Source organism: Aythya fuligula, chromosome 17 (genome assembly GCF_009819795.1).
Source record: "Aythya fuligula isolate bAytFul2 chromosome 17, bAytFul2.pri, whole genome shotgun sequence".
In the NCBI taxonomy this organism is placed as follows: Eukaryota; Metazoa; Chordata; class Aves; order Anseriformes; family Anatidae; genus Aythya; species Aythya fuligula.
The window spans coordinates 2,709,055-2,724,118 of record NC_045575.1 but is presented as its reverse complement, the minus strand read 5'-3'; the positions used below and the strand labels follow the sequence as shown (position 1 = coordinate 2,724,118).

The window sequence follows — 15,064 nt, the reverse complement described above, 5'->3', positions numbered from 1 at the left end:
ACCTCCTTCACCCTCCCAGCTTTGGTTTACAGTGGCTACAGACTAGCGACTGAACCTGAAATCTGAGATCTCACTGCAAGAGACCGTGCAAAAGAACCAGGAAATTTGAGGCACATGTGCTAGGTTTTTCAGTGGGAGCATCCATCATCCTCAAACAGACAACTGACAACTTCGTAACAAAAGGGAAAATGTAATTTACAGTTGTAGAGAGAAGATTTCAACAGTTACTGAACGTGAGTTACACAGCCAAGTATTTCCCCTCTCCCTAGCATACACCAACATTTGCATGTCGTATTAAATAAGCTATGTAAGTTTATTGTAAAACTGCTTTTATTTTACACAGAGCTAAGTGGAGTACTTTTAGCTTTGCATACTGTAAATTATTTTCTGTGGTGCTTTACCTTTGAATTGGAGCAACCAATGCATATCCAAAGATAAAGGCCACTTTCTGTTACAGTGCTGGGCCTTGCAAGGAGGCATCTGAAAGAGCAGCTCTGCGAAGTTGGCTCACAGGGAGTGGATGCTTTGGCTGTGCTCTGTGGTGGCAGCTTGAGGCTAACTCAGCACTGCCACCAAGTCAATTAGAGAATGTTAATAGCAAACTTAATTTCCGTCTCTTCCAAGGTGCTGGATGGGCTGCTCTAACAAAACTTCTGGAAGATGTGTCTTTTCTCCTTGAAAAAGACTGTAAATTGTAGCTACAATATGCCGCAATTTTGCAGAGGAAAAAAACAGAAGCCATAGTAGCAGTCACTGTTCATTGCAATTTAAATAGTGAATCCAAGACCTCACCGGTGGTGGTGGTTTGCAGTTGGGAGCAAAAGGCAGACAGACAAAGACATGCAGCATCAGTTAGCCTTGATAAAGAGCCTTCAAAACTTTCTGAGAGCAGTGTAACAAAAGTACAAAAATATTTAAAGTTTAAAATTTTTAAAATAAAATTAATTGCAAGAATATAAATGGGGAAAAAAAGAGTCACGTGCTAAAATCTGAATCATGGCTCTTGTGCAGCCAATGCTCTCTTGCAGTCCAGATCATAACACTGAGCACACTCTCTGTTTCTTTTGGCGCTTGGCTTTTTTCATAGCACTTAAAGCAATGGTTGTTGCTTCTTTAAACACTTTTTCTATGTTCTCACGACATTTTGCTGAGCACTCCAGATAAACTTCTGCATTTATCTGCTGGCAAGCTGCTTCACCCTGGAAAGAACAGGTAAGAAAAGATGTAAATTTAATGTATGAGAGGAGAGGAAAAGTGAGATGGGAGAGAAAAAAATATTTTGTACGTCTTCATAACAGCAGGTCAGGAAGAAAGAAGCTGCCTCTTCTGAGTGCAGCACAAGGGCTTTGGAAATAAACTGAGGCACTTGCTTTCTGTTGTTTTTTATTTCTTTTCTCTAAATTGGTCTAGAAGCTGGCCTGCTAATATTGTGGACATGGTCTCAATGTTAACATCCTTTAAAGAAATGCTGAGATAGATACTCAAGGGAGGATAAGCTAGACATCTTACAAGAGGAAACTTTTTTCAGGCCTGACCTTAACCATTAAGTGATGTCATCTTTAGTTGGCATGCTTCAGCAATGAATATAGCACGTGAGAGCACGGTCTGCATAAATGTCCTGCTTTGTTTTGCGGGTACGTGTATTGGAATCCTAACTGCCACTTTGGAGCATCACAAGGGCCCATGAGAAATCCTAGTACACACAAGTGAATGTGTGAATCCTCATAACCAAACACATGCAATGGAAGCAGAGTAAAATCTAAAGTATTTGCATGCAAACATGGCTGTGTGAAATCACTCCAGGCAAAACACAGTGATTTCTTACTTGTGATCCTTTTTCTTTTGTCATTGCAGTCAGCCCCCAGTTTTGAGTACTTCTGAGCTTTGGAGTGTGGATTCCAAGTCTGCAACCCACAGCTCACAAAGTTTGCATTTATTCATTATAAGCCCTGGGAATGCGGTCACTTGAGCATTCAGATTTCTATAGGGGGATTTTTTTCAGCATATTTAAGTGAAGTTTGTCTTCTTCCAGTTGTTTGCAAGCTGCAGTGCTGGCAGATACTGTTCATCTCTGTGCCGGGCATCAGAAGCATCACATCGCATGACTCGAGATGCTCTCAGCTGTAAGAGACTGAGGTAGTGTATATATTTAAGGGGAGGAAAATCAAGTGGGAGGGCTCACACAGGCGACAAGGTTTTGTGCATCTGGTGGGCCCTGGAATTTAACTGCATGCATGCTGCTGCCCACCACAGGCGCTAGCTTCACTTCACCTTCCCTCCTTCAGGCTGGTGCTTCACCTCTTTTGTGAGCATTCATCTGGTGAGCTGCTGAGGCAGGAATGATGCCTCAGCTGGCTCCCTAGAGAGGTGTCTGTTGCTTGTCCTGAAGCTGAGACGTGGGGAGTGATGAAGGGAGTTATTAATGCAAGTGAGGGAGGATTTGCAGCTGTTCACAATGTGACAGGGCAAGCATCTAATCTTGTGCGCATGGAAGACAAGCTGAAGGTCCTAGCATGATTTAGTGGTGATGCAGTAGCAGGTTCTTTTCACGCTCTTTAGAAGAAGTGATTAATTCAGGGTCTTAGTGCACTTAACCTTGTTCCCTGGACTTGTGTTTCAAATAATTGTCTGAAAGCTGCTGTTCGTGCTCTGACAGAGGAGAAGGATGGCTTTGTAGTTTGAAAGAAAAAATAAAGTGGAAGATCAGAACAGAAAGATCATGTGACATAGGACAAACAGTTCCACCATTCTGTTCCTTCTGTACCTAGGACAGCAATGCCCACCTCGTAACAGTAGTTGTAGGTCTCAGTGCTTAAATTGAAAACACTTGACAATACATATATATATTTTTAGATTAGAGACCTCAAGGAAAAGTTTATGTTAGAGAAGTCTCACAGATGGGTTTTGTTATTGTCCTTGGAAGTATTTACTTCTAAGTAGGGTTTGCAAAACACTTTTTCCAGAACGGTCAATATTTTTAATCCTCTAATGTGAGGGGAAAAAAAAAAGTTAGGACATACAATACCAATCAAAGTACAAGTGATGGAACGATGTACTGTAATAAAACTTATGGAAAAAGTCCAAAAAAGTTGTTGAGGCCTACAAATTTCTAACAGTAATAACCCAGCTGTGAAGGGGAACCAGTGAGATGTAGCAAGCTTAGAAGGCCTAGCTATTGATGTCCTTTCAGACACCCTGAGATATGCAAAAACAGTCTTCAGATGTCTCTGTTTTGGCACTAAAAATGGGTGGTGATTTGGCCGCTCAAAAAGACTTACAGAAACTGCTGTTAAATCTGACAGTCAGTATTTATCTGGCCATTCTGACTACCTAATTTTGGATGATCTGTTTATCTCTTGCAAAGATGACAGCACTTTAAATGCACTTATATTTACCTGGTTGTAGGTAATGGGTTCCTGCTTAGAAGCCCTGAGCTTACGCAACTGCTCTTTGTCTTTCCGAAGGTCTGTCTTGCAGCCGATCAGCACGAGCGGGACACCTCGGCAGAAGTGATTCACTTCAGGATACCACTGATGGTAGAAAAACAAAACTTTTACATCTTCTTTTTTTCCTTCTAAAATTTAAAACGAGCCAAGGAACAGAGTTAGCACTGGATATACGCTACAATTTCAGTGTTTCGGAAGTTGTTAATCTAGTGTAAGAGGCCTGACATGCACTATTTACATTACAGAATCATTTAAAAGTCCTGACCAAAGTCACACGCTCCATAAAAACATAGATGGTGTCTACCGCTATGCCAGAGTGCTTAACATCTGTTTAAACTCCAAAGTGCTTCCCTAAAGTCACACATAAGAGCAGAACTAGGACCGAGCCTTGCTTTGCTGATGCTATATGCAGGAACGCTTACTTCTGCTTAGGAGCACTACAGAAATCCTACTACAGACAAGTAGTTGCTTACATTTCTTTCCCCTCTAGTTAAATGTGCGCATGGTGGACATAGACCTGAATCTGCAATGCTTATGTGCAGTGGTTGTGAGACACCACTACAGATGAAGATTTCACAGCTGTGAAATCTTGTGATCTTTTTAGTATCCAGTGGACTTGAACCCAGTTCTGAGCACCTGTGTGCCATGGGGAGGTGAGTTTTAGGTCTAAGGTCTGTGACCTGCTCAGTGCGTGACGAATGATCTGTGCATCTATGCACTCTGGGTACAGGACTACTAAAAGCAGCAGCTTTTTTAGTCTTGACATCTTGTCACACATCAGGCATATGTAATTCGTTTAAAAGGTTCAAGCAATTATGAAAGGCTCTTACCTTAACCGCTACATTATCATAGCTGGTGGGGTTCATGACATCGTAACAAATTAACACTACGTTTGTGTTCTGGTAAGAAAGTGGTCGTAGCCGATCATAGTCCTCCTGCCCTGAAACACAGAGAACGTTGTGGATAAACAAAATCTCTGCCCTTAACAAGCAGTATGACGGGAATGCGTAAAGATAAATACTTGAGATCAAGGGTACTGTAATGGCACAGGCTGAAAGTTTTCCATACTTGTAAAATTCCTTCCCTTAAGCGCAGGATATTCCTCTTTACCGACCAAACTGATTCTTTAGAATATAAAACATGTCCTTGGGAAATTTTAATACAAACGTTGCTTTGTCCAACTCATAAGTATTTAGAAGCGCTTCTAATCGCCAACTGCAGCTCTCAAACAAAATCAGCAAGAGAAATGAGACAGTTATTAAAATATTTGCAATTTGGCAGTGGCTCCATTTTCCCAAATACAGTTGCACATGCAGTATGGTGATGGGAAGAAACACTGTATTTGTTAGAAATGTTAGAAATGAAAATCTTAGCAGCAAACTCGTGTTTCCTAGCCCAGTGAGCTAAGAGGAAGCAGTGATTAGCACGCTGTTCCTTTAGTACCCTTGCTCACTACAGCAGAACACAAATGATTTTACAGGACATGCACCAACACACAGCAGGCTTAACTGTTCTTTGAAGCAGGGCATCACTGCAGGTCTTAGGGATGCTGCTGAATACTGGAAAAACGAGATTTTTTGTGCTTCTGATTAGTGATACTGCAGCATGTGTCTGACAAGAGGAAGTTAATTTGCTTCACACCTGTGCTCTTCCCCTTTGCTTGCGGTCACTACTGCTGTCCATGTGACTGAGCTGTAATCACTGTGTTGGGGTCTGAAGGTGTCTTGCTTTTGAGAGACCACGTTCAAGAAAGTAGTAATTACCAGACATAGTTGACAGCTCAAGAAAAAAAAAGCTTTTTCACTTGAGATGTTATTCAGAGACTTATTAAGAAAGAAAAAGCTACTGAAGCAGTCATAGAAGATCTATTTACCACCTGAAGGCTGCCCCTAGAATCAGGTATATTTCCATCAGGCACCAAAATGAGAGGTGGGAATGCCAGTCCTCTTCATGATCACCACACAGCATGAACTGTGAACTGTACGCAGCCCAGACACTGCCCCACAGGAGAGCAGTACATCTCCAGGCTTTGCACTGATGTTTCAAATAAAGGGATGCTGAAAACTTCAGCGTGCTCCAACTTTATACCAATTGTTTCTGTCCTGGCACCCAGCTTGGTCCCAGTCACATCCTCATCCCTCTGGCCAACACGTTCATCTCTGGGATTGAGGGATTGTAGATACCAGCAGCCCACCAGCTACACGACTTTGTCACCTTCTGCGTTAATTTAAATGATGGATCGAGATACAGGTTAGCACAAGGTGATTACAATGCATTTGATAAACCATTACTCAGAGTGCTTGAGGTGTTTGTAAAACAGGAGTATTAGGTTCAGACGGTTCTCTGTGTTTGTGCTCTGTGGGTGAGGTGCTGAGCAAAGAAGGATTGATCCCTCAAGGTTTAATCCAGAAATAATAGATAATCCACAAAATTATGCACGTTGTATAAACATGCAGAGCAAAGACTTTACTGCTTAGCCCTTCTTACTCTCCTAAATCCACCCTCTTGTTTGCGACCAATTTGCCGTTCTGTTGTTTAGATAATCCTCTAACTGCATTAAACATATCAGGTGCCAAGTGCTTTTTCTCCGAACTTCCTCTAGTGTTACGTGCCCTGTATGATTTTCCCTGCTCACGTTCATGCCTCTGAGCCTCTGCAAGGGTATCTCATAAAATCCAGAGGTGCTTCAAGTTAGTGCTGACAATTTTTGAGACAGAACAGCCCCCTTAGAACAAATCTTATTGGCTTGCCTGGAGTCAGGATGTAACTGCTAAAACCACGTTCTCCTGGATAGGATAACAGAAGAGGTGTCCTCAAAGATGAGACACAAACAGGCTGTATTTTAAGTCAAAAACTATAGAAATGGACCACGCTGTGACCTGTACCTTTCTCTTCAAAACCAACTGTGCAGTTTTGTAAGCAAACAAAATAGATATGTAAGAAAATACGGTGCTGTGAAACGCACACTTGGAATTTCAAACACAGAGCACAGAACAAGGTAAAATGTTCCCCCTGTGGTGGGGCAGTCAGACAGTATGTTGCTTAACTTGTGTTATGGTTGGATAATTGTGGCTCTCACCTGGAAGGAGGGGAGGCCATTCTTTCAGGGCTCAGATGCAGTTCTTCAGGTGCTGTGGATGTAGCAGGACCCAGCTCCAGCTGTGTCTGAGCATTGACATCCCTCTCACCAAGACCTCACTGAAAACATTTCCTTTCATAGCCCGTTCTTAAGTGCTGCTGCTGAAATGCAAGAAAGGGCCCGGGAGACTTTTTCTCTGTCAAGTTGCTCAGGCTGTGGTCAGAGTTTATTTGGCACAGATTTAGGTCTTCTATAGCAGAGGTTTTAAGTGAAGGCAGAGGGCTGAACCTAGGCAGTTACTGACTGCATGTGCAAAGCCCCTGAGGGCAGTTCTGCAAGCACTCATTTTTTCCCCCCACGTAACAAAAAGCACACTGTGAAAGAATCGGTCAAACAGATGCCTGGGTCTGAGCACATCTGTGGTTCTCTTCTGCCTTCTTCAATTCATTGTAGCATTAGAGACAGCTTTTAAAGCCACCAACCTGCAGTTTGCTAATTCTTTATGAAGATCACCTTCCAGCATGCCTCTGTGATGTGCTGCGTAACCCCTGAGGTGGGGTGAGACCTCAAGCAATGGGTGAGGGAGAGCAGAGGAAGTGAAACCACAGGTCTCAGGCTCCCATGCGCACTCGCATTGCTCTTCCTTTACCAAATCACCCCAAGGAGGTGCCAGCCTGCTCGGTTCTCAGCCCGACCAGGAGCTCAGCAGCCCCTCCTTATAGCACACTGCCAGGGATCGCTCAGCCCAGGGTTCCTGGGTTTGGTCGGCTTTCTTCTCCAGTGGATGTTGTAGAGAAATGTCCAAGTCAGAATGTCTTCCTTCTAATTCATTAGTGGCTTTTTCTCTTTCTTGTACACTGTGATGTGGTATTCCTGGCGGTTCCCTAATGGCTGAGTGAGGGATGAAGGTGGACATAAGGGGACGCTGAAGTACTGGGTGCTGCAGGTCCCATTCTCCAGTGTCTTGCACGAGGCCTCTGGGGACAGCCCCAGCAGGACTGACCGGTATTGTGCAGGTGTGTTTCGTAACACACGAAATACCACGTCATGAAGTGGCAGTGGAAAAATGCACCCAGCCCTGCCACCCTGTCAGGGCAGGGAAAGGCCTGAGACAACAACCCAGAGACCTCTTGGAGCAGTGGAAACGTGTCTTAGGGACAAACTCCCTTACTGACATATTGCCATTGACAGGAGATGGTAAAAATAGATTCAAAATGTACCAGCAGCAGGCTAGGAGTCTACCAGTAAGTGCTGCTCAGCTTGCAGGAGCACCAGCTACTGCCACCGATAGCCAGTGTGGAAGGAAGAACGTCGTATCCCGTCACCCCAACCAGCCAACCACTTCCTACATGTCAGCGTGTTGTCTTCTAAAACCCTACTCTCATTATTTAAAATCGGCATGTAACCACAGGGAGGGGAGCCCTCACCGATACACAGCAATGCACCAAACTCTCTGTGCACAGCCCGCGAGAATACCACAGTTAGAAGCTCGGCAGCTACACTACTTTGCTAGGCAGTTTTGAAAAGTTTGAGAAGTTTGAGAAGCAGACTTCTTGGCAGGCACAACGCCAGCAGAAGAGGACACTTGAGGTGGGATGAGGGGCAACACATTTCAATTTCAAGCACTGCATCCCTTGCCAAGCTTTGAAAAACTACTCTTGAGCGTACTGGCTCTTAACGTCTCTCTGAAGGCCTCGTGCTGTTGTGCATCTGTCACTGCAGACCTGAAAAACCCCGTTGAAGCTTCAAGCATGCTTCCTGCCAGTCAGAGCGAGCACCCACAATGATGAGGCATTACTTCCTCCCCAGCCTTCCCCAGCCCAACGTTGCTTCTTTCTTTCTTCTGAGAAACTCCTGCGTTGAGCAGCATGAGAAATGGAAACCCGTGTCTGAATCGCAGCTCAGGCACCAACCCCACCGGGCTACTCCCTTAGCATGCGAGCAATCACAAAGCTCATTTCTCTCCTGATTCCTTTGTTGAGCACGGCAAGAAATGGAAATTTTTAATTGAATATGCAGCTGCAAAGCCTGTTTGCAGACAAGACAAGTGATATTACAAAGCTTTTACACATTGCATATGTATACCACCAACTTCCTGCAGCAGCAAGAGGCGTCTCTGATGAGGAAGGTAGAGCAGCGCGATACAGAAGTCTCTCCAAAAATTGCTCTTCTGGCACACTGTAGACTAGCTCATTAATTCCAGTTGTTACCAAAATTCGTGCCAAGAAAAAAAATACCTTCTGTAGCTTGAAATGTTTGATTCTTAGGCGCTTTGTGTGCGTGTCCTTTGCCTTCAGTAAGTAGGACAAGCTCCAAGTCTCAAACTGAGCGGGACTGAACAATACAAAGAATCCTTCTAACTTGAAGCAGCCCCCAGAGCTGAACCTGTCCTTCACCTTCCCATGACTCTGACGTACATGTGGCTCTATTTAGTGTTGCTCTTAGCTGGATCCTAAAAATATTGAAGTCCTTTCTGCAGTGGGCGTATGATGAAGATCCAGTTACGCTTTTTAGAACAGATTTGCCTTCTCCTCCCCTGCACTGCTGCGTGACACTTAGCTGAAGCCCTTCGCTTCAGAAATAGATTTACATCCTTTTGATCCCTTTTAAATGATTTTACAATCATCTGAATGATTTGGGGGCCTTTCAGACTCCGAAGCAAAACACAGGTGTAAAGCTTACATTTTATAGGAGAGCACAAACAACAAATTCGGTAAGTCAGAAGACAATTCAATAAACGTGGCTGATACGCAGTACTGTTAATCTGCTGTACTTCCAGTAATAAGCTGTGTGTTTGGACTCCTCCTGAAGCTCTAACTGCTGCCGTAGACCTCTGCTGCCCCAGAGCAACATCACCCAGCTGAGACAACAACCTAACGAGCTGCTGCTGCCTGACAGAGGCAAGTCAATGCAGTCAAATGCTGATCCCGAAACTGCATCTCCCACTCCGCATCCAAGCGACAGAGGGCCAGGAGCTCTCTTTTGTGCTGAACTGGACATCCTCCCTTGAACTGAGAGAAAAGGACGCAGCCCTTCGTTCTAGTCTAACCCTTGAGGAACTCAGGATCAGTTTTGTTTTATTAAAAACAGGATGGGATTAAAATGTGTGCTCAAGAGAGTTCTTCCTCTAGCATAACTTCCACCTTCAGAAAGAGGATGAAAAGCTACTTGAATTACAGAGTATGACACAGCCCTGCAACATAAAACTATGTAAGCAGCTTTGAAGTATAACCAAAACTCAGGTCTTTCCCCCTTCCAAGTAGATGCCTTAATCAACAAGGCAATGTCCTCCCTTTCTTTACGTCTCATAATCTTGATGTGTCTCATGCAAAGCGAAAGAAATGTAACAGGAAGGGAGGGCTCTGTGCCAGCAGCCTCTAGCGACTCGCAGCCTGGCAGCCATGTCACTGTATTTAGGGAGGTGAGATATGTTGGGTCTCAGGGTCTGCAGGTAAGGGATGGAAATCAGTTGCTCCTTCGTGGCAAGGAACCCTGCCAACTAGGCAGCGACAGCATCTACAGTTCCTGAAGCATCTTATGAAAGAAAATATCCCCACTCTGTTCTTTGACAGGGCGGTGCTCTGGTCCAGGACAGCATTGATAGCCGTGAACTAGGCCCGGAAAGGTGGGCACTTTCTGCTAAGTTTATACCCGAACAAAGAAATGGCGTGATAAACCCTCAGCACCAAGTTCAGTGAGCGTTCTCCACGCTGCTGGTGGCTGTGGACCTTGTGCAGAGTTGAGCTCGCTGCACAACGCAAGGAGCTGGGCACTGATGTCAGCCTTGTGGTTGTCACTTGTGATGTGACACATCTTGGGGCTCAGTGCCACAATACAGAGCCTGCCCTTCCTCCTGTCCCTCCTGAATCCAGCCCACCTTTCTGCAAGATTGGAAGAGACTCCAAAGACAGGTGCTGGAATCTGTACCATTGTGATTTTAAGTGAGAGGGCCCGATAACAAGAATGGTATGAGGGGTTAAAATCCTGCACTGACAGTGAACAAACGTAAAAACTCAAGAAGTCCGCCATGGCAAGTTCACACTAGATTTCAGCCCTTTTCTCTTCAAGACTTGATTTAAACAGAAAAGCTTTGCCACTCAGTAGAAGCTAAATTATCCAAATCACTGGACTCAAGACACTGACACCAGAAGACAAATTGGCAAACTGAGTGCTCAGGATCTTAATATACTGCAGTAAAGATTGGTAAAAAACAGAAACAAAAAACACAACAACCTTTTATATTAAAAACCTTTAAAATTATCTATTCAGATACCATATATGGTATGCAAGAGGGTACTTTACTATTAAAAATGACTATGAATGGCATTCAGTTCTTACTTGTGTTGGTGTTAATTTGGAACAACTCTGCAGACCTGAATGCGATTTAGTGAGCTGAAATGGAGTGTGTGTCAATTTTAGGGCTCGTTTAGGAATGCAGCTGGACAACCGAGCCTGGGAACTTTGAATGAAGTTGGACACAAATCAGTTCACCAGTTCCTGATACGAACACAAAGGAACTATCAGCATTTTCAATTAACTTTTAACACTATAGCCTTTTTTTAACACAAGCCAGCTTTTTTCTCCTTTACTATTTGATCACACATGGCAGGAGATTAAAATACTTTCTGGGTTGACTGCATTATGCATTGCGTTCGGGAGCTATGTTCTAATACCTTCAGATATGTTCGCTATTTGAGGTGATTTTCCTACTAAACCGGGTTGTTAAGATACAGAACAAGTCCACGGGTAGAGTGGCCACCAGAAAAGTGACCGCTCTGCCTCGGCTGCACCTTTACGTGTTACTCGGTTACCGTCCCAGGGCCCTGCATCAGCTGCCTCTGGTGCTTCAGCACCTAGAAAATCGAGAGCGCGGGGAATAGACGCCGTTACCTGCGGTGTCATACAGGTTCAGGACGACTTCCTTTTTGCCAATCGTAACGCTGGTGGTGTACTTCTCAAACACGGACGGCGCGTATTGCTGCAAAGGGGAAAAATAATTCTGTTTAGGGAACAGCAACGCAGGGTGCCAGGGGCCGGCGGGGCCTGGTGGTGGGCTCCCTGCTCTGCCTCTCCAAGCTCCTTGGGTCCCTTCAAGCTCCCCAGGGCCTCTCCAAGCTCCCTGGGGACTTTCAAGCTCCCCGTGGCTCCTTCACCCCTTCCAAACCCACCAGGACCCCGCAGCATTTCATCCCAGCCACCGGCCCCCAGCCCCTCGCCCTGCTGGGGCTCCTCGGGGAGGGCAGGAGGGAAGCGAAAGGAGCCGAGCAAAGCCCCGAGGCTCACCTCGGGGAAGGCGCCCTTGGCGTACACCATCAGCAGCGAGGTCTTCCCGCAGCCGCCGTCCCCCACGATCACCACCTTCACCTCCTTCTTGCCCGAGCCTCCTCCCCCCTTGCTGCCCGCCGCGCCGTCGCCCAGGGCCCCGTTGGCCGCTTCCATGGGGAGCGGAGCCGAGCCGGGGGCTCCAGCCCCGCCGGGCCGCCCAACGCTGCCGCCGCCGCCGCTCTCCGGGAGCCCCGGGGCCGTGAGGCACCGCCCGCGCCCCGCCGGGGATTGGCCGCGCCCCGGGCGCCAGCGCCTCAGGTGGCTTCGGGCTCCGCCTGGGGCCGCGCTGCCGCCGCCGAGCCCCGTCAGGAGAGGCCGCGGCTCCTCAGGGGAGCGGGAACCCGTCGGGAGGTGGCCGCGACGCCCCTCAGCCCCCGGAGCCCCCTCAGCACCCAGAGCCCCCTCAGCACCCTCAGCCCCTTCATCCCCCTCAGCTTCTTCAGCCCCTGGAGCCCCCTCAGCACCCGCAGCCCCCTCAGCACCCTGAGACCCCTCAACACCCAGAGCCCCCTCAGCACTCCCGCCCACCTCTCTCCTCACACGGACCTGGTGCCCCCATCCTCCAGGTGAGGCACCGAGGCCTTGCTGGTGGGCAACTGGGAGCCATCGCGCCCCATCCCATGGAGCCTCCGCCTAAATCAGGCTGGGCTCGAGTTCTCTGTCTCTTCTCAGAGCTCCTTCGTTTCCACAGGGACCCACTGGCGCCTCAGATGTCGCATTGGTTTACCTCAAGACGCCAGCAGCTGAGGGGCAATCTTCTGGTTCAGCCTCAATTTTGGACACCACACACCCGAACGACAATGGATGAGGGAAGGACAGTGGCAGAGAGGGCAAGAGGTACCCCCAAAATGCATCTTCTTGTGGGCCTGGCAGATATTGTGGCTAAATACTTGCTTTCTGCTGCATTACCTTGGAGGTATTTTCCAACCTTAATGGTTCTATAATTTACTGCTGAAGTAGGAACCAGCAGCTGTGCTCACTGTGTGTTCACCTGGTGCCATTCATTCCAGGTGAGCTGCGATAAAAATCAAACAATTTCACGTTTTAATTACAGAGATATCAGGCCTGCAAACGCCTACTTGTAGCGTTACTTCCCACTGTGGAGTTACAGGTGCAAAGGCAGGGAGTCGGAACCACCAGGTGAATTTGGCCCCAGTCCACGTTTCAGGGGGTGACTGCGTTTGTCAATGCACTTGAACTGCTCAGATGCAAATCTGACACCATTCTGTGCAAAAATTGTGTTGTTTCTTTCCTGGAAAAGATACACAGCATGTGCCATCTCAAATAAACCCCATCATTTCTTAAGAAATCCAAATTGGCTCTAGAATTTTTTGAAATGCTACTTGTGAGAGTACTAACAAATCCCCAAGGGTATGCTATGCCTGAACGTAGCAAGAGTTTTTTTTTTTAATTCAACTAAGAAAAATCGTAATTGTGTTTCACATTTTCTTCTGCACAGTTGTGTCACTAGATGGCCTTCCAGACTGAATGCAAAACATGATTGTGCTCCTCGTGTCTTGGAATAACCTCTCTCAAAGAAAGGCCCTGCTTTGTGCAGAGGGCAAACAGAAAGAAAGGAAAGGATATTTCAGTGACAGAAAGGAGGAGGGACACTTAAATAACCGATAAAGTGTTACGGAATTCCAAATAATAATAAAAAGGTAGCCAAATCCACACCTATTTAAAGCTAACATAAAAAATTTGACACAAGCATGTAGAATACACAGGATATCTTTGATATCTTATCTGCAAAATAGTAAAATCCGTCAGCTCCTGTAGGTTGCAGTGGCTGAGGGCACTCCAGTATTTCCAGTGCACAGGAATGAATGGCCCAGGAGTGATTTGATTTATCCTGAAATAATTTATTTGAACCTGTCTCAAAACAAATGGCATAGTGTGGTACGATCAACAGATAGGCTTACTCATCTTCCTCTAGGGGTTTTTCAATTCACTAATTGCCATAAAAGTTGTGGGGGGATAAAAGTATTTTGTGCATCACTGTTGCATTGTTAGTTTTTTGTTTGTTTATTTTTTTCCAAGTCTCACAAAACAAAATAATTTCTACATTTCTCATTCTGTACATTTTATAGTTAAGGACAGTTTAGATTTGTACAGTTTTAGATTTGGGAACAAACAATTTAAAATGAGAAGACTATAAAATCAACTGTAAACTCTCCAAAGCCTCTTTTTAAGTAATGGATGTTCTATTTGTGGTGGGGTATCCTAGTATTGACAAAATACAGCATTTCAGTGTCTCGGTTACTTATTTTTAATTAATGGGTATGCAGTGCTTCAAGCAGAAAAAGTCCTATGCAAAAGCTAAGTGCATTTTGCTGACTGAAAAAGTAAAATCTAATATGGAATTCTGCCACTGACTTAAATGGAAGAAGATTCAACCCTCTATTAGCGAAATTCAAATCTAATCACTATTAATTGCAAGTGTCCTTCTCCTACTTTTGTTTTGGCCTGTATATTGATTTTGGCACAAGTTCTGTTTCATCAAAAGCTTGCACATCTGCAGCTTGAGAATCAGTATGCGTGCAGAGATTCACAGCGAGCACATCAAAATCAAGAATGCAATGGGGTATGGTAAATATCTCTGTTCCATTCTGGGTACCTATTTGTTGCTTCACAATTGCCAGGGAGAATAATAGAGAGAAAGGTTAGCACACTGCCTAGGAAAACTGCTGGAAGCGTACGATTTTTAAAAGATGTTTTAATGGTTGAGGTTGTATTGATGGGTAATTTGGGTTAGCTATCAGGATACCTGAAAACGATTCACAGTTTAGGTTTAATATTGAAGCTATAACCTTTTAGAATACAGGGTGATGAAATTTTGCAAAATACCACCCAGGGAAAAGTGCTCCAACCTCCTGGCCAGTTTGATTGTTACCATGTAGGAAATTCAGGTGTATCATTAGCCTCACCACCTAAGGAAACAGTGCTCGTGCCCTGTCCCTCTCCATCCCTTGTAACGTGCTTGAAAAAGGCAACAAAACTGAGATTTAATAATACTAAAGGGCCATGGAGTTTGTGACTACAGAAAGTCCAGTGGAGGAAGAGAAGCATAAAGGTAATTTTTTCTGCTCACAGAATAGTGTTTTAGATAGTAAATATGATAACAGGTGTGACAAAATGCTGTTAGCAACATTTTTCTGTTTGGGGAACTCTGAGCACTGCTGGAGTTCCAAGTTTCCAGTCACTTAGGCTCTGT

The 15,064-nt window shown here is 45.4% G+C and overlaps 1 protein-coding gene across 1 annotated transcript; it reads right to left on the bottom strand.

The window, feature by feature from the left end:
* Positions 1 to 967: 967 nt before the first annotated feature.
* On the bottom strand, positions 968 to 11,964 carry RHOF (ras homolog family member F, filopodia associated). The gene is made up of 5 exons (XM_032198900.1): positions 11,809 to 11,964; positions 11,416 to 11,503; positions 4,277 to 4,386; positions 3,396 to 3,530; positions 968 to 1,199 (listed from the first exon to the last, which is right to left on the bottom strand). Exons 1-5 carry the CDS (start codon positions 11,962 to 11,964, stop codon positions 1,035 to 1,037), a joined length of 654 nt encoding a protein of 217 aa, XP_032054791.1. The 3' UTR covers positions 968 to 1,034.
* Between the last annotated feature and the right edge of the window lie 3,100 nt (positions 11,965 to 15,064).